We start from the raw sequence: 19525 nt of genomic DNA, 5'->3' as shown, positions 1-19525 counted from the left end.
AGGAATGATACTGGACTTCTTCATTATCGTTAGGAGACTAGATTGTGGCATGGTAGGCAAATTCTTATCCTTTCAAAGCACTTTTACCAAAGGTTATGCTGGATCTCTGAGGGCAAAACAAGAGGACATTTCAACTTCCTAGATTATTGCTCATTTATCCTGCTGAATGATCTTGGGAACTGCTTTGTGACAGGGAGGTATTTATAATTTCCCCTTCATCAACTTACCTTGTGTTTGATTATTTGACAAAAAAATCAGATATGGAATTGACAGAAAAAGATATAGTGTTTAATTTGTAGTGAGTCATTAAGGAGATTTAGGTAAAGTATATGTTCAGTTCATTTAAGTTCTTTTGGCTTCTGATGCTATATAAAATTGAGATTTTCGTACCAAGCATCCATCCGTAGGGCTAGTCATGTAAGGAGCTTGTCAAGCACTCAACCAAATCCATAAATCAGAGGAGTATTTGTGATTGGTTTCATGCATTAGCTATTTTTCATGTGTTCTTATGTGCCTGAAGTCACTGACACTGATGAAGACCCCAGGGGAGGGAGCTGCTGCAGTCCATGTGGGTAAAGAGGAAATGCTAATGGGTGCATTTGGGGAGATATAACACTTGAGGGACTCAGGCACAAATTGAAAGGATTTAGAGAGAACCACCATATCTTCTCTGCAAGTCTCTCCACTTAAAAAAATATATTCTAGTTACTACTGCTACATAACAAACCACCCCGAGTTTTGCAGCGCAAAACAATAATCTTCTTATGCCTACAAATTCTGGTGTCAGGAATTTGAACATGGCACAGCCAGGGTGTCCTATCTCTTTTCTCCATGATGCCTGGGACCTCTGCTGGGAATTCGAGACCAGCTGAGGCTGATAGATGCACTTTGAAGATGACCACTTCATTCTCATGTCTGGCTCCCCTTGGCAGGCATAGCTGGAAAGCTGGCTTCGGCTGGAGGTTTTGCAGCATGGTGGCCTTTGCAGCATGATGGCGTCAGGGAAATTCACTTCTTACATGGAGGTTCAGTATTCTAGCAAATAAAGCATAAGCTACATGGCCCCTTAGGACATAACCTTGGAAATTATATGGTATTGCATCAGCTACTGGTTGAATCAGTCATAAGCCCACCCACATTACAGACAGGGGTCATAGACCTCACCTCTTAATGGGAGGGGCAGCAAACCATTTGAGGCCATATTTTAAAACTGCTACAAGATGGAACCCAGGTCCCTGTGAAATTTCTATTTTTACAGCATAATACCCAGTGACCCCTTATTTGCATGTCTTGAAGATTGACTTCTTTATTTATTTATACACATTCCCCACCCACACCCAAGACTTTTCTTTGACTATTTTGGTGTCTAAGGAAGTCATATTTAAATACCAGAACATTTTAGTGGTGTTCTTGTAAATTAAGGATATATAGGCAGGCAAACTTAATGACACAGAACAAAAATGACTTCTGCTCTGTTTTTCAGCAACTTGTATTAGTCAAGTAACACCAGCACTCAGGGAAAAAAAAATCTATTAACTTTGCTCTACCTGATAAATATTGAAAATGCTGGTATGTCTAATTCATGAGTAGAGAAAGCATTTTCTGATGACTGTTATCCTCCGCCCCTCCTCCAGGTACCACTGAGAGAAAACATGAAATTAAAAAGATACCTCCTGAAAGACCAGAAACACTTCCAAACAGAACAGAAGAAAAAGGTATGAGATCAAGTCTTCGTTGGCACTTCTAGAACAGCAAGAGACAAAGCTGTCTGTCACAGGGCTAGTCTGGATTACCCACAGAATTTGCTCTTTTCTTTGGAATATGGTTTTGATTGCTTTTAAATATCCCATATCTAAGGAAATAGGAGAGATGATTATGTGGTGCTTCTTTGGGCCAGAAGTTCTCATCAAGTGAAAAACAACAGGCCCAGTCACTTCACACACTGCAGCTCTTCCGTTCCAATCTCCTTGCCCTCACCACCCTGCCCCCACCAGCAGCATCCTCATCCTCAGTCACTTCTGAGCCTTTGATCCTGGCTACAGACACGTGTCCTCGGTCAAGAATGCTGGGAGAGGGAAAGCATGATGAAACCGGGGGAAACAGCTCAGTGCCTACAGTCCCCTGAAGGTGGTCAGAAATGTCATTTTCAGAGAAGTAGCTTAACGCATCTCACACAGTTAGTTTTACAAATGTGTTTGACTTCCACCATTCTGAGTGTCTCTCCCAAGGAGTCTGCGTGCTGTGGAAGGGCTCATTTTATTAGGTGTCTACGATCTGATTGATCACGCATTTTATGGGGAAAGTGCTATGTTATTATTATGAACAGGAAGCAGAGCACATTCCATTTTAAAAAGCAGTTATGTGTAAGTCACAAGAGAAATGCTGAATTAATGAATGTAATTATTTGGAGGTGCTCCTGGGTGGCCTCATGAAATTTTATTGTGAAATTTAATATTTTGTATCAGCCCGCCGGAAGTCTTACTGACATTGTGAGCTCTTAAGAAGTTACACCTCTTTCTTTCATAGTGGACAGTTAAAACTTGAGTTGTGGAACCTCGTTCTAAAGGCCGGGTATGTGTCACAGATCAGTGAAAAAATAGTCATTGATCATGTTCCATACAGATAGCTCTTTGATAAAAATGCATATTGTGACATAACCAAATTCTGCCTCTTGTCCTCATGGAGGACACGTGGCTAGGTTCTAGCTAATAGCCAGGCTCCTTGACAAGGGCGCTTCCTTCTCTGTTTCATGCTATAGCACATGGACTCAACTTACATGTGAAACAACCACCCTCCTTGGCTGGCCATGTGGCCACACACTTCTGGTTCCTTTCCCTCCCAGGATGCCTTGTTGTGTGCCACAGTGGGTCATGAAGGCAGAAGCCCCTGATTAGAAGCAACAGGGAAGTCAGGGAAGCCAGTCCCACCCTCAGACTTGGCCTCCCATGCCTTCCAGTAGGAGGGCCCTCCCTTGTGTTTCAGCCGAGCCCCCCCTTCTCTGCTCCCCATGTATCAGCTAATGAGTCGCCCGAATTCCTGGAAGGCTCATGTTCCCCGCTGAAATATTGTGGGTATCAGCACCATGATGGCTACACAATAGCTGATGGGCTTTTAAAAGCTTTGCCAGTTGGCTTGGGCACCCAAACAGAATGATTTTGTGTTTGTGAGTAAAACATGTTCAGATTTCCAGCTACAGTTGAACATAGGGACCCTGCCTGTCCTCCGGTGGGCAACTCTGAAGTTCTGTCTTTATATAGAAGAATGTGGATAACTGCTTTTTATACCATGAACAGGGCAAGGCTAATTGGGGACAGTAAAAATAGAGCTGTCACTGAACGCTGCCCAGTTGGGCCACCAGATCTGGCTTTACTAGCTGTGACTCTAAAACCCTTAGGAACCAAATAGCTGTGAAGCCCCACATTACCTTCCATGTTCAAACTGCACAAAAAGAATCTAGAACTAGTTCTTTTTCCCTGAACGCTCCCCCCATTATTGGCTTATGGCCCTTCACACAGGCCGACCTGAGAGGTGTTAGGTCACTTTCCTCCCCACACCCAGCAGGACCTATGGGTCATTTACCAAACCTGTCACCCATTAACAGAGCACCTGCTATGTGCCAGGTGCCACACAGGTTTCCAGAGAGAAGCCCAAATGTGGGCCCTGCCCTTGGAGCTGACAGCCTCCAGACTGTGCCAAGCATGCCCACACCCAGCAAGTATCCAAAGGGAGCCTGTTTATACAGGGCTACCCTTCGTGGCTCAGGTGAAAAAGTTAGGTCTGTCTTTGAGGATGGGTCCAGCTGATGAGAAGGGAACATGGCTGGTGTCGTGTTTCAGTCAGGCCTGATGAGCAGGCCTAATGAAGAATGAGTAGGAGTTTGCCAACGGCGGACTGTAGCTGAAAAGGCCCTGCAGGCAGAGGGACCAGCATGAATAAAGGCGAACAGTAAGCCAAGTGTTTATAGGGCTTCTAACTTGACAGAGAATAAAAGATGCCCTTCCGTGTCCAGCTTCACCTTTGCAAATGGCATTGGTGATTTTTTTTAAGCATGAAATTAACCGTCAGCACCTGAGTACCGGTACTTACACTAGAGCTATCTGTCTTCTTTATGCTTTTTTAAACAATGACTTAAAGAAAGACCAGAGAGAGAGCCAAAACTGGATTTACAGAAGCCTTCCGTTCCTGCCATACCACCAAAAAAGCCACGGCCACCCAAGACCAATTCTCTCAGCAGACCAGGAGTGCTGCCCCCAAGGAGACCTGAACGACCAGTGGGTCCCCTGACCCACACCAGGTACTGCTCTGCTCTTGCCCCTGGGGTGGACACAGGGGTGGGTGAGGAGTGGCCTAGGGACACAGGAGATGGGCCTTGAGTGTGTCCAGCTAAGGGAGGGGGGCAGGTCAAGCTGGCTTTCTACTCTCTAGCAAAGCAGTCAAAGACTCTGCCATTACTGACCTTGCTCCAGGGCCCAGGCAAAAGTGGGTGCAAGCCTGGGAGTGGCAGCGTGGGTTTCAGGATTAGCAGATCCGGATCAGGTATCCAGCATCTAGGTCCCGCTCACAGGCAGTTGTCCCTGTGCTTTGCGAGAGCAAGTCCAACTGCCCTTCAGACTGGAAATGTGGGTGCCAGGCCCACTTTCATGCCCTGGATACCCTGCTGACCTCAGGTGCACAGGTCTCTCCTAGCCCCCTCCCTGCTCTGTCGTGCCTCCTTCCCCATACTCAGGCTCCCTCTGCCTTGAATGCACAGCTCTGTTGTAGAATCCAGGACCCAGCGTGGCAGATATTGTCTTAGTGTACATGTCTCTGAACTAGGAGACCCTCCAAGGCAAGGGACATACTTTGTTCAGGCATGTCTTCCAAGATGTACTTGGCAAAACTCAAATTTGTTCAATAGCTGGCTGGACTCGTGTGTTAATAACATGGAATCAGGGTTGGACATTGTGCCTTCCATATCTGAGATACCCATCAATCCACAAGGAAGTACTGTGTTCTCTCCACAAGTTCATTGCCAGGACTTTCCACCAATACATGTGTGATATATGTGTTGGTATAACATACCAGACCAAGTCGGTGGCCTGGAGGTCTTTGCATGTACCTGTCAACACACAGTCACTCACCAGATTTTTGTTCTTTTGAGCTGAGTTTGCATGATGAGGGTCTCATGGGGCTTCAGTGTCCTGGTGTCAGGGTCAGGCAGGCTTCTGAGCTCGTGTCTCACCGTACCTTGTAGGAGGAGTATGAGCCTTGGAAAGTCACTGCCCTTCTTATCTCACTTCCTCAACCTGTAAATTGAGCATGATAATGGAATGCACCTAAAAGGATGAAACGATGTAATTTCCAAGTATGTAGCCCCATGCCTGTAAATCATTACTTTCATTGTCATTTTATGATTACATATCAAACTGGATGTATTGCAGTAAAACAAAATAACTCATTTACTTTCTAGAAGAGATTTTTAAATTATGGTAAGAAAAAAACACATAACAAAATTTACCATTCTAAGCATTTTTAAGTATATTTTATTTATTATATTGTTACAATAGCTCCAATTTTTCCCCTGTACTCCCCTCCACCCAGCACCCCCCTCCCCCAGCAATTCCCCCCCCCCAAGTCCATGCCCATGGTTCGTACATACAAGCTCTCCTGCTTCTCCAAAGAGGACATACAGAGGGTCCACAGGTGTATGAAAGAATGCTAAACATCACTAGCCATCAGAGAGATGCAAATAAAAACCACAATGAGATACCACCTCACACCAGTCAGAATGGCCATCATCAACAAATCAACAAACAAGTGCTGGCGAGGATGTGGAGAAAAGGGAACCCTAGTGCACCGTTGGTGGGAATGCAGACTGGTGCAGCCACTGTGGAAAACAGTATGGAATTTCCTCAAAAAACTAAAAATGGAACTGTCTTTTGAACCAGCAATTCCATTGCTAGGATTATATCCAAAAAATCCTGAAACACCAATTCAGAAGAACCTATGCACCCCTATGTCCATAGCAGCACTGTTTACAATAACTAAGTGCTGGAAACAACCTAAGTGCCCGTCTGTAGATGAGTGGATCAAAAAACTGTGGTACATTTACACAATGGAGTACTATGTAGCAGAAAGAAAGAAGGAACTTTTTCCATTCTAAGCATTTTTAAGTGTACAGTTCAGCGACATTAAGTACATTCATGTTGTATAGCCATCACCACCATCCATCCATAGAAATCTTTTTATGTTGCAAAACTTAAACTCTGTGTCTCTTAAACAGTAAATCCCCATTCCCTCTCCTCTCAGCTATTGGCGGTGACCATTCTTGCTGTCTCTGTGAGTATGACTTTTCTAGATGCCTCATAGGTGGAATCGTACAGCATTTCTGATGACCCCCAGGGGAAACTAATGGAATCAGAGCTGCTGTTGAGTGGCCGGGCCTGTATGTGTTGTGCCTTCTTCTGACGGACAGCAGAAGGCCATTTGCACATGCGCACAATGGGACCACTTAAGAGCCCCGATGACGTTAGCAAGGGCCACTTCAGTAGCATGGTGTGCCCAGAAGCTGGCACTTCAGCTGAAGAAGGTCATGTAAACCTATGTGCTTCTGAAGAGAACATGAGCTGCACATACAGGGGGAATGGAGCAGCAAAGAAGCATGTCACTTTCTGGTGGGGGAGAGGAGGACAGAAGCCACACTCCGCTTTTGTTTTGTTAGTCTTCTGGGGACTACAGACATTTCAATTAAGTCTATAACAACTTCCAGACTCTCCCTGCTGTGCTTTCCAAAGATCTGATCTGCAAAGAAGTGCAAATCCAATGGCTTCTTTGCCTTCAAATGTTGCTTTCAACCATCTCATTAAGGGATAGGGGCAGGCTTTGCTAGCCAAGAACTTGACCTGCATGCGTGGGGAAAGGAAGGGAATAGTAACTGCCAACCCTCTGGGTTCTCAGATCCTCATTACTCCCACGCCTCAGCTTGGCTCTGCGCTGCCTCCAGCCCTCCCAATATCCAGTTGTCCATTAGAAGTATAGGTCATTAAGGAGGATCCATGAGAGGGATTTGTCCAGAAGCCCGAGGGAAACGGAACTGTTCTTCACATTGTGTGTGGCATCTGAGCAGCCCCCAGCCTCCCATTCCCCCTGTGGCTGACCAGTCTCCGGGCACTGGTTTGCAGAAAGGGAGAGCTGGAGGAAAGCCCCGGGTTTTCTCCCTGACAGTTCTAGGAAGTGGCAGACCCAGGCAAGGTTGGGAGCATTTAGGGGGGATAGTACCTGCTTTAGCCACTTGTTTAGCCAGTTGAAGGGGGGACAGTGTCTGCTCTAAGTCAGCAGTTCTCAAACTTGGCATGCATCACAATCACCCAGAGAACTTGTTCAGATCAGTGGGCCCCACCCCCACAGTTGCTGTTCTGGTAGGTCTGGGTGGGCTTGGGAACTTACACTTTAACACACTCTCAGGTGATGCTGATGCTGTTGGCCTGGGTCCACACTGCCACATCCCCTGGTCTAGACTCTACCAAGTTCTTGATGGTGCCTCCCTCCTTTCCTGGCTGCCTGCTGTGCACCTGTTAATGTGCCCCAGTTAGCACTTCCCTCTTCTGGAAGCCTTTCCTTATCTCACATGGTTGCTCTCTCCTCCAAACACCCAACATCCATGTTTAGCCTAGTGCATGGCCCTGTGCTGTGCCACTTGGGATGCTCCCGCCCCCGGACTACTTTACCAGATCAAAAGTGTGTTTTGTCATTTGCACATGCTTTACAGGGTTGAGCATACGGTAGTGGCTCATTTAACACACTTGTTGAATGCTGTGGTTCCTAAAAGGGGCGGGGAGAGGCTAGTGCTCACATTTTGTTCACTTTGCCTGTCCTGTCATCCTTCGATGCCTCTGAGCAAGCTCTGTAGTATGTGTGTCTTTTATGTTCTAACTTACCTAGTGCACCATGGATTTCAACATAATTTTTTAAAGAAAATCAAAGAAAGGCTTAGAGTTTTTCAGTACTTTGTGCACTTCATATTTTTGCTAAGTAGTTACACTGGACAACCAACCCCTATAGAAACTGGTTTAGTTCTGCCAAATTAGTTGAGGTAGAATGTTAATGTCATTCAAAGAGTTTTGTGTTCATGGTCCTCTGGAGAGAGGGTGTTGTCTACTGTGTAAGCCCATGTCATTGCCAGGATATACCTGACCAGGCGGATAGATGGATGGACGGTTGAACCCATGGACATATGTCATTGTTTGCCGTTCTTGCTGGGAACCAGGCATACCACTCAGCTGCAGTGTGTGGGCTCGAGCTTCCTCTCACGAGGCGGAAAGCTCGCTGCCAAATGTGACTTCCAGAAGAGATCGATTTCTTTCTATTTAAACAGGAACTGGCATCTTTTAGGAATAAAGGAATACATAGATCAGGCGGAGGGGGGGTCATTTTTAGATGCGTTCACGTAATAAATTGTATTGTGGGACTACTCTGTGTGGGGCAGCAGTGTTCTGGATCTGAGTTGCGCTGGAGCTCAAGCATTGCAGGTCAGTTTTCAGGAATCACATCTAGGGGAGCTAGAGGATACCAGTGCACATGCGTGTGTCCATTCTGAGCGAGTGGAAGCATGCCATTAACATACTCATAGGTAAACATGTTCTCCCAATTTCTAGCAAGTAAGTTCAGATGGAATTTGACCAGGAAAAAAGACTTTTTCAAAAAAAAAAAAAAAAGATTTAATACCAGAGTTGATTTAAAAATTGAATGCTGGTAGGAGATGCCCCTAGGTGCTAAGTGCCTCCTTTGTTTGAACTTCTGTGCTTTGGGGACACCTTGGTTATTATTCCATAGTACTCAAAGGCAGTGGATGCTCATCTTGTCTAGCTCACCACGTAACTAAGGTGGTTGTGGTGCAAAGAGCATTCTCTCTACCCCGTTTTCACACTTGAGAAAATGGAGACTCAGTAGTATGGAGCCTACTCACTTACTTGGATATTTGATCACAACTATATTTCAAGTGGCAGGATATACCTAAACCATTTTGTATGTGTGTATGCATACACGAACAAGTGATGTTCTATGTGTAATAATGTGTATTATCAATTTAATGAATATATGTTCTGAAAGCTGGGAAAGCATCCAAAATTAAAAAAAAAAAAAAAAGAAAGAAAATCCAAGGAAATGCTGGAGAGAAGCAGGCTGCTCTGACTGAGCTCTAGTAATCTCATGCAGTGGGAGGCAACACGCCAGAAACCTGAGGGGCAGAGCAGGTGTGTGCTTTCAGAAGAAAAAAATAAACCCAATAGGGAAAGAGATAGAAGCAGGCTGGCTAGACCAGAATGGGTTTCTTAATCTCACAGACACCGCAAATTGTGATTTTTTTTTTCTATTTCTTCTGAAAGGGCATGGAAGCTGGAGCAGGAGAGGACAAGCTGTGCCTGTTGTCTGCTACAGTAGGGAACAGTCCCTGCTCTCTGAGCGGGGACAAGTGACTGGCAGGACGGGGGACAGAGAGGGCTGGTGTCTGGGGCCTTGAGTGATAGACAGTGGCATGGGATGGAGGGAAAGCTGAAAGATGTAAGGAGGAGGAAAGGTGAGCAAGGATGAAGTGAGGGAAGTCAATGGCCAGAAGTGTAGGAGACGCTGATGAGCACAGGGAGGCTGGTGCTCACAAGTTCAGAGGTGGAGTAGGTCTAAAGGAGGGACTGCCATTGGGGACGGTTTACTCACATAGCTGTCACAGGCTCCGGAAGATGGCAAGATCTGAAGTGAGGTGACGTTGATGTTCTAGAAGGCAGTGTCCTCTTAGGTGGATGCTAGTATGTTCTGGGAGTTGATGACACTCAGCGAAAAGAAAGTTTCAATAGTCAGGGTGGTAGCAGGCCATTCAGTGAGGAGAACCTGAGTGTGGGGAGCTGGCTACTGTGGCTCCCCAATCCCAGAGGGCACTGACCGCGGATGTGGAAGCATGTGTTGGAGGAATCTCAGTCCGGTCTTGGACACCAAGCTGTGGGCAGCAGGCCGAGTGACTCCCCACGCCACTTGGACATGACCTATTGCTTTAAATGTTTACTGCACCAGGTAACTTTTCTGTGAAGGGCAGGAGGCTATCCTGAGGGGAAGTGGAGCACAAGATCCCATGGGGAGGGGCAGTGGAGTTGCAAAAATTTTCCTTGTGATAAAGATAGAGCCTTGGATTTCAGAGAAACACTGGGAGATAAGCAACTATTGAGCTCTAAGACACTTTAGCTTGAGGCAAAGATTAAATAAACATTTGTATGCCAAACATCAACTAACTGCTTAGGGAAGGGCAGATGTCTCTCTTGAGACCAACTTACCCACACGGAAGTTAATTTTTCTTTAGACTTACACAGGCATCTGGGCTGCTCAAGGCCCTGGGGTTACGATTTAGCAGAAAATAAGCAATCAAGAGGTCTTGATTGCTCTGTTAGGTGTCTGACCCCCAAGCCCACCAAAAGAAAGCATTGAAAAAAAAGACCTCTTTGCTCTTATTTGGTATAAATGAATCAATTAATTTTTTTAAAAAAAGGAAGATAAAGGTAGCTAGAGTACATCCACATGTTCCCTAAGTAGGCAGGTAAAATGGGTACTTGGGAGTGCAGACCGTCATTTTGAGTTTGGGTTACTCAAGTATTCCACGTGTCTCTTGAAGAAGCTGTGATGTTTGTTTCCTTTCTCCTCTACCATTCGGGGCCCAGACCTGTCTTTGGAAAATTCAGGAGAGAAGTCTTGGCTAGAAATTACAGAGGTGCGTGTTGTTGGCTCAGAGATGGTAGTTACAAGCACGGAATGGCTACGGTCATTCTAGGAGATTATGGAGAAAGGTGAGAGTGAAGACAACAGTGGGGGGAATTGTTATTTATTGGGTGGAGGGAGAACTAGGAACTGTTGAAAAGGGTATGTAGAGCGTGCTGTCCTGGAAGCTAGAGAAGGGAATGTAGAGCACCTACTGATCTGTGGGTCTCACAGTTGAGTGTGCAGTGAAATCATCTGTGGGTCTGTTAGAACACAGATCACTGCTCCCCTAAGTTTGTAATTAAGGCCAGGGAATTTACATTTCTAGCATGCTCCCAGTGCTGCTGCTGCTGGTTGGCTGACCATGTCGTGAGAACCACCACCATCGTGAGCACCGGGGAAGACTGAAAGGCACCCAGGGGCTTTGGTCACTAGTTAGTCCTCGGTGATCCAGTCGAGTGATTTCTATATACAGTAGTCCCTCGCTATATCACGATTCACTTATCACAGCCTCACTGTATTGCAGGATTTTTAAAAATGTTATATTTAATTATTTATCGCAGATTTTTCACTATCGCGGGATTTTGCGGTACTGTATACGTATGTTGTTAGTTACGTAGGCTTAAGAGTGTAGAATAAATGTAAGGTTTCTACTTCGCAGGGGTGTCTGGAATATAATACCCGTGATAAGTGAGGGAATACTGTACTTCTTGGGGACAGGAGACAGACTTGGACTGAATTGAAGAAAGAATGAGTAGAAAGTCAAACTTGTGTAAGCTCATCCTGCAAGAAAAGTACTTGATTATGGAAGATGGTGCTTAGGTATGGATTCAATGATGAGAGGGTTGTGTGCATGCATGCACACATATGTGTGTGTGTATGTGTGTGTGTGGTTCATTAATTTGTTTCAGATAGTCATCAGGTGCGTACTTTTAACCAGGAACTCTTCTAGGTAATAGTTAACTATGGTTCCGGCCTACCCATTGCTTTGGAGCCAGGCACACGAGGGTCAAAACCCCTCCCCTGTACATACTTACCCTGTGGCTTTGGGCAATGTACAAGCCTCCTTGGGTCTTAGTTTCTGCAAAATGGCACAGTGAGGCCTATCTTGCTTGGGTATGCAGATTTCAGCAAGTCACTGTGCCTCAGGCCTCGGCAGGTCCATGGACCCCCTCAGACAGCCCTTCAGGAGGTCTCTAGGGGGTGAAAGCCTGAGCAGCCTCCCCCAGAGGCAGTGGGAAAGTCAGGGGAGTTGGGACTGAGGGAGGACAGTTGATTTCTAGATCATAGCAATCCCATAGGGCAATTACCTTGTCACATTGTAGGAATGTCTGCATTATTTGCCGACCTTGTTTCATTTGTGTGTATAACCTTCTCTCTTCTTTCCACTCACACCTAGGATACATTTTATTCCCTGCAGTGAGAACCAACAGTAGTGACAGGGTTTAACCCAGTCGAAACTAAAGTACATTGATTTCCTGCCAGTGATGGCCAGCATCGGGCAGGGGAACAGTAGGAGATAGTGACACCTCACACAGGCACAGTGCGAATCGGTTCATGTAATGCGTTTTCTCGGGGCTATTTCTTTTTTTCTTTTTATTTATTTATTTATTTTATTTAATTTTTAGAGGAGAAAGGAGAGAGGGAGAGAAACATCACTGTGTGGTTGCCTCTCACTCGCGCCCCCAACTGGGGACCTGATGTGCAACCTAGTCATGTGCCCTGACTGGGAATCGAACCAGCGACACTTGGCTCACAGGCCGACGCTCAATCCACTGAGCCACAGCAGCCAGGGGTCTTACTTCTCGGGGCTGTTTCTTTGAATGCTCTTCCTCCAAGTGGCACCCTGTAAACTCTTCTCAGAGTTCCCCTCCTCCAGGCATATTTAAAGCCCCTTGCCCCTCCAAGAAGCCCAGCTGTGGGCTTGCAGATGAGAGCTGTGGATGCCATCACCCTTTTGCATTCGCAGAGTGTGGGCTTGTCATGCCTGGCTGAGTTCTGAAGTGAGGCTTGTTTCCACACACACTTGCAGAGTCTGCACAAAGAGCAGAGATTTGGAGGGGAATTGAGTGGGCAGTGTCCCGTCACCTTCCAGTGTGTCTTCACCAGCTATAAATAGCCACGCTTGTTTGTGCTCATCCAAACAAGGACGCAGTTACAACGGGAGAGCTGCCAGGGAGCCCGCTCTGGTTCTTGCTTCTTGCTCCCCTGGCCAGACTTGAACTGTCCCACATTTAAATGGAAAGTTTGCAGTCAAAAAGCGTCTGTGATCCCTGGTTCATTCTTGGCCATCAGGTGGTTATAGAGGGACTCCACAGATGTCCCCAAGGCCTTCGGGTCTGCATTTCTGGGAAGGAGGCTCCTCCTGCTGTTCTTCCCACTGATGAGTGAAGGAAACTGGGCTTACTGCTACCACAATTTTTTGTCCTTTCCTGATGGAAGGATTCAATCTCCCCAGGCAATATCTTCCCCGTGCAGAACGCTTCCGAAGGACTGGCTTCACATCTGCTACCTTCACAGTTGGTCAGAGAGGAAAAAAATCTCTAGAAGCATAAAACATGTGCATGCAATGCTCATTTTGATTATTAACATCCCAAGTGTGGTGGGCAAAGACAGGACTGGGCATCAGGAAGCTTCCATCCGGTTTCAGCTCTGCCACCAATTAGCTGTGTGGCCTTGGGCACATAACTCCTGCCCTTGGAGCACACCAGGACAGCAGAAGGGCAGCGTTCCTTTCCATTGGCCTCGCATCCTCAGTGTGCACTTGGATCAGGACAAGGAAAGTGAACTCTAGGACCTGGTGCTTTTACATGAGATGAGGGTGATAAAACAAGGTTGCAGAGTTGGAACAAGAAAGAGATGGGGTAACTCAAGTCATTTCTCTAGGCTCTTCACATTTGACATCTGCCATCGTCCATGTGAGTTGACAATCCCCTGGGTAAGGTGAATGCTGGAGAAAATAGAGGATTCACCGTGTGCACTTCACTGGTTTCCTGACTGCAGGAGACAGGACTTTTCTATTTCCTTTCCTTTCCGTCTCTTCCCAGCTTCCCCTACCCAATCACACACACCCCACCCCTGCCCCAGAACAATATTTAGGCATTTAAAGCCCAAACATTTACATTATAATAATAAATCCTTCTGACGGTAAAGAGAGAGGACAGCTGAAAAGAGTCATGATCCGGACTTGGGATCTTTTTGTTCAGTTGAGAATCAGTGTGTGCACTGTTTCCCCTCACCCCCACTCACCTCCACAAGGGCTGAGGGGTCTTTTGGGTGGTTTCTGGGTGCTGTTGTTAATGCTGCTAATTTGTTTATTTACTTGTCTCATTGCCTTGGCTTCCTGTGCACTCCAACACCTTTTCCAGACCACATGTCTTGGCTTAACTGTCCCAACTTGGGCTAAATTGGGCCATGCCACTGGCTGAGCTCATGTTCTCAAGCGATGCACATGGTGCATCTTCCATGTTTCTGACTATGCACATGCCTGGTCCCGTGTCTCAGGTCTAATTCAAAGAGCAGGCACTTCAGGGTGGGTCAGGTGTGTGATTTTTGTTTATTATTAGTACTTTTTAACTCAGGGAGCAAAGGCGATTTACCCAGCTGGCAGTGACCTGTGGTAACACAGGCTGCCTGGTGTCCTTGATGGTTCACCAGCCCCATGACCACAAGGCCAAGTGAAGCAGCTTTGAGAAGTGGTCAAGAGCTTAGGCTCTGGAGTCAAAGTTAGGTTCAAACCCAGACCCCACTAGTCCACTACTTTTATAACTTTTTGTCAGTAAGCGACTTAATCTTACTGAGCCCCAGTTTCCTGGTCTATATAATGAAAAGAAGGCCATCACAGAAAAAAGACTGGGGCAGCATTTAACATGCAAGATCTATTTTAGGGCTCAGCGCCTGTGAAGGAAGAAGGAAGCAGACTTGGGCAGAGGGATATGTCAGGTTGTGATACTGGTTCATCAAAGCCTTGGCCATCTCCGCAGGGAGTTTTGGGGCTAAAATGGTCCCTCTAAGTCGTCCTGTGTTGGACTGAAATGGCCAAGACTTTTATAGCGTGCGTTGTAGTCCACCCTGGAAAGGGTATGCCTTGGTGAGGAGGCTCTCTGCAGCTGGGGTGGTCCCTGGAGGGGCCAACAGCCCTCCCAGGAGCAGGGACACCCAACCTTCACTGAAGGAGACTCTGGGTGGTGCAGCTCTGTGCCCACAAGGCAGAGTAGATACTTCAAGGGGTGGCTGTAATGATTGCATAATGTACAAAAGGGACAAGCCTCATGGCTGGCTCATGGTAGACCATCAGTTCTCAGTTGCTGCTGTTATTTCTATGGAATTGTAGGTTCCCCTTCATCCTGCTGGGTGTCCTTGGGCTAGTCAACTCATTCTCAGTGACTTACGACCCCTGTCCAGTAGAGCGAGGAGACTCTTAGTTGCTGGTTGCCAATCCAACTCCTGTGTTTTAAGTGCCCAAGACCAAAATTGCTGAGAAAAATGCAAGAAAATAACATTATTTTTATTTAAATATCAGAAAAAGGTAAGGGCAGCGTTGTTCTGACATCTTTGGCTATATGGTGATAAGGTGATAAGCCCACTGTCTTGTGTTTTCTCCTTTTAACAGCTATGGGCAGAGCAACTCATGGTACAAAAACCCTCATAGGAACTAGTAAACTACAAAAGGATGGGCTTTTTTGCTCTTTGTTGAATTTAGCAACATCCTTTTTGGCAAAATGGTACCCATGTGTTGGGCAGACTGGGTGAGAGCAGGGACCGTTGATGGCCACAGCCTCATTGGCTGTCAGCCGCTCCAAACACATGCTTTGGAGAATTTCAGAAATTCTGGTATTTTTTAGAACTGAAATTCATTAGCATTGTTGTAAGAGTCTATAAATACACTGAAAGGCATTTACAAATAGACTTTGTAAAATGCTTCCACACCCACAGTCTGAACACTGTCAAAACACCAGCTGCAGCTTCCCTACTTGGAAGGATCAGACCTTTTTTAAAATTACACCTACTGTTTTTTTCAAAATAGGCTTGATTCTGGCCCTGTGTAGAAGATAATTTCAGCTGAAAGCCTGTGTCTGGCTCTTGACATGAGGGGTCAGGGCTCAGCAGAGACATGGGGGATCCTAATCTTCCTAATGGACAGTGCCTGGCACTTTAGAATCTGGAGAGGGGTCTCTCAAGAATGGTACTGCCTATTTTTTCAGAGTGGGCCCTCATGACCCAGACCTCTCACTCTAGGATTTGTAACTAATTCTACACAGGCCCCAAGTGAGTTCCAGGTGTGGTCACAGGTGATCACACAGGCACCTGTGGTCAGGGAGATTCTTAAAGGAGAGTTTGTAGCAAGGGGCAGGCAATCTGATTTAGACCTGGATTATATTGTTGGGAAGAAATGAGAAAGAGCAGAAGCTGCATGAATTGTACAGTCTCTAGTATTAAAGTGAACTTTAAAAGGAAGGAAAAATGTACCTATAGTCTTATCTCAGAGACAACTATTAACATTTTGGACTTTTTCTTTCCCATTGTTTTCCCATGTATGATTTGGTTTGTTTCATTGGTTTTACATAGGTATGATCATACTGAATGTCATAAAACTTTGTCTCTTGGGGAAAAATGCATTTATTGTACAAATATGTAATACAATCCTATTTCAGAAAAAAAGCAAATGTTAATTAATGCCACAAGTGTGTTTTGAGCCCCTCCCATGTACCACGTGCTGAACTGGATGCTAGAAATTACCCATCAAACTACCCGGGAATAACCACTAAATATTCTTCCAGTCTTTAAAAAAAAGTTCCTCTTCCTAATACAGTGGTACCTTGGTACTCATCGTTAATTCATTCTGAAACTTGTGTCAAGTGCCAAAACAATGAGTACCTAACAAGAAAGCATTTTCTCTTGTGGGGCAGCATCGTGAATCATACAAGTTCTAGCAAGTGCGACGAGTCCTGAGTAAGTGCTGAGGGCTGAAACATTTTTTTTTTTTCTCGTCAAAATGCAATGAGTTTGACGAGCTCTGAAGCTGATGAGTGCCGAGGTATGACTTTATATCAGAAGTGCACACAGGTGTATATGCATTGAGGCAGAAGTCATTTTAAATTTGCCTTTGTTCCTTGACATCATAACATCACAGGAATTTGTTGTCATAAATTTGTTCGTGAATATTATTTCAGTGACTATATAAAAGTGCCAAATACCATAAGTTATTCTACTCTTCCCCTGTTTATGAAAGATTCCAGGTCTCTTCAGTTTTTCGTTATTACATGTCACACTGTGATAAACATATTGACCTGCAAAACCCATTTGGGTATTTTAGACTCTTTCTTTAGCATGTACTCCCAGAACTGGTCCAAAGCAGATGAACATTTCTAATGCTATTGCTAGACATCCTGTTCTTTAAAATTACTTCATTTTATCTTGTACTGTTCCCCAAAGGCTTTGAGGTAAATTTCAAAAATAAGTAGTTGAGAGTGACAATAAAGGGGAAGTAAGGGTAGAAAAGTAATACAGGCCAAGATAAAGTGAGCAAGGCACAGATAGTAGGCAGGCAGACCTTGGAGATATTGCAGCCTCGGTTCCAGACTACAGCAATAAAGCGAGTCACACAAATTTTTTGCTTTCCCAGTGCACATAAAAGTTATATTTATACTCTACTGTTGGTCTTCTAAGTATGCAATAGCATTATGTCTAAGAAAATTGTATATACCTTAATTTAAAAATACTTTAGTCCTGGCTGGTGTGACTCAGTTGGTTGGAGCATCATTCTGTAAACTGAAAGGTCGTGAGTTCAATTCCCGGTCAGGGCACATACCTAGGTTTTGGGTTTGATCCCTGGTTGGGGCGCGTACAGGTAGTAACTGATCAATGTTTATCTCTCTCTCAATCCCTTTCTCTCTCACCCTCCCTTCCTCCTTCCCTCCCTTCCTCTTTCTCTGGAATCAATAAATATACCCTCAAGTGAGGATTAAAAAAATACTTTATTGCTAAAAAAAAAGGGCTAACCATCATCTGAGCCTGTTGGAAAAATGGCACCAATGTAGGTAATGCAGGATTGCCACAAACCTTCAATTTGTGGGGTGTAGTGGGGGAGCAATAGCTAGGAAGCACAATAAAGCTGAACACCATAAAATGAGGTATGTCTGTAATGTGCAATAGAGTTCTCTACAGCCTCTCAAGATAGGCTCACATTTGACTGGAAGCTTCCAGCTGTCAAATCAGAGGGAAATGGCAGCTGCAAGATTCAGTTACCAAAATGTACGATTAAAGCACATGTTCCGAAGCAGCCAGCATGTTCTGCTATACATGTGCTTAACTGCTGTGCAAAGCTCCTTCTCCCCACCAAAACCTCCCCTGACCACCCCCCACCCCCACCCCCGCTGCCCACCAGGGTGGCACCTAGGACTATCCTCCCCTTTGGCCAAAAAAAAAAAAAGGCAGCCCAGTGGAATTAACTGGACTTTCATTGCCTGAGTGACCTGCCTCCCTGGACAGAACATGTGTTCTTATAACTTTGTGGTCCTTGGTGTGTCCCCAAAAGGACAGAACTGTCTGGCTGTGAGTCTAGCTTGAGTTCAGTCAGTTAGTCTGGCAGAAGACAGCACCACATCATTTGGGCTGCATAGATACCAAATAATAATATTAAGCGCCCTGAAGACTTTTATAAAAATGCAAATGCTTTCCTACTAATAATACTTCATTTCTAAAACATTTATTTTGAAAGTTACATTCAAATTAGTGGATGTTTTGAATAAATTTTTTGAAATGTTTCCTCAATCCAGCTGTAGCTGTCGGCTCGGGGTCTGTCCAAGGAAGCGTGTCCTGCAGGGCCTGAGCTTTGGGAACCTGGGGGTGGAGAGGGAATCTGCTGTGGAAACCTCACCTAGGAGGGCCCCTACCACCTTATGGGGTTGGGGTGAAGTGGGGAATAAAGGCTCTGCTGTGAAGTTCAAGCTGCTTCCCCTTTCCAAGTACAGTAGTCCACGTTTTCCTTGAACTTTGATTTCAGCCAAAGCCTGAAAAGCCCAGTGAGTCTCATAATGCACACACACAGTCTTACAGCTGTATTTTTTCTCTTGGTGAAGGCCAAACCGTTTGGCTCAGCCCTGGTTCCCCGGGGTTCTCACCTCTGCTCGTCTTGAGGGTTCCTGAGGTTATGCTTGACGATAGGAGTCAGTCTCATCCATTTGGGAACTGACGGGGGATTATTTTGTTTCTCTGGGTACTCTTCACCGTTCCAGGGTACGCACGTCACAGTGACTGCTACCACTGCCACCCCTCATGAACGAGAAAGCCAGGAACCGGCCCTGTCAACCCCATCCCTTACCTCTAGGTTTATAAGGCTCTTGCTTCAGTTTCCCTCTGTCTCCCATCACCTCCAGGATAAACGGAACCCTTTAGTGCTCAGTGCAGCATTCTGACCTTTCTCCTGTCACTTCTCTCTGGAGACCTCAGGCTTTAACCCTAGGACGTCTGGCTACTCTGGGTCCTTGCTCAATCATGTGTCTTACTGATAGTTCTCCTTTTTCCTCCAAGGCCGAACTGTAACGCCCCCTCCCCCATGTGCCCCGCACTGCCATACATATACCCTGCACGGGCCCAGTCCTCTGTATACGACTTTGACGTGCCTATGTCTTACACTGCCTGTGCCATGTGGACTTGTAGTTGTCTGTCTCTCCCACTTAAGACCTGGAGCCCTTCCAGAGAGGTACCACCTGGTTTGGCCCTCTTAATACTACAACTTCTACTCATTGTATAGTTTGGCCTCCTGCCATGGCGACTGCCAGAAGCCATGAGATGGACTATTTCTGTT

At 45.7% G+C, this 19525-nt stretch overlaps 1 protein-coding gene across 6 annotated transcripts in view; it reads left to right on the top strand.

The window, feature by feature from the left end:
* The window catches only part of SH3KBP1 (SH3 domain containing kinase binding protein 1), a 318770-nt gene that overhangs the window by 265446 nt on the left and 33799 nt on the right, over positions 1 to 19525 (top strand). For all 6 annotated transcript variants that reach the window (XM_090264196.1, XM_090264192.1, XM_090264195.1 and 3 more), the window contains 2 exons: positions 1635 to 1715; positions 4135 to 4294. In XM_090264196.1, coding sequence (XP_090120322.1) covers positions 1635 to 1715; positions 4135 to 4294 — 241 coding nt within the window. The remainder of the gene's footprint in view (positions 1 to 1634; positions 1716 to 4134; positions 4295 to 19525) is intronic.

Source organism: Furipterus horrens, unplaced genomic scaffold, assembly GCF_987537825.1.
Source record: "Furipterus horrens unplaced genomic scaffold, mFurHor1.1.pri manual_scaffold_17, whole genome shotgun sequence".
Lineage (NCBI taxonomy): Eukaryota > Metazoa > Chordata > Mammalia > Chiroptera > Furipteridae > Furipterus > Furipterus horrens.
This window is presented reverse-complemented; position numbering and strand designations above follow the sequence as displayed.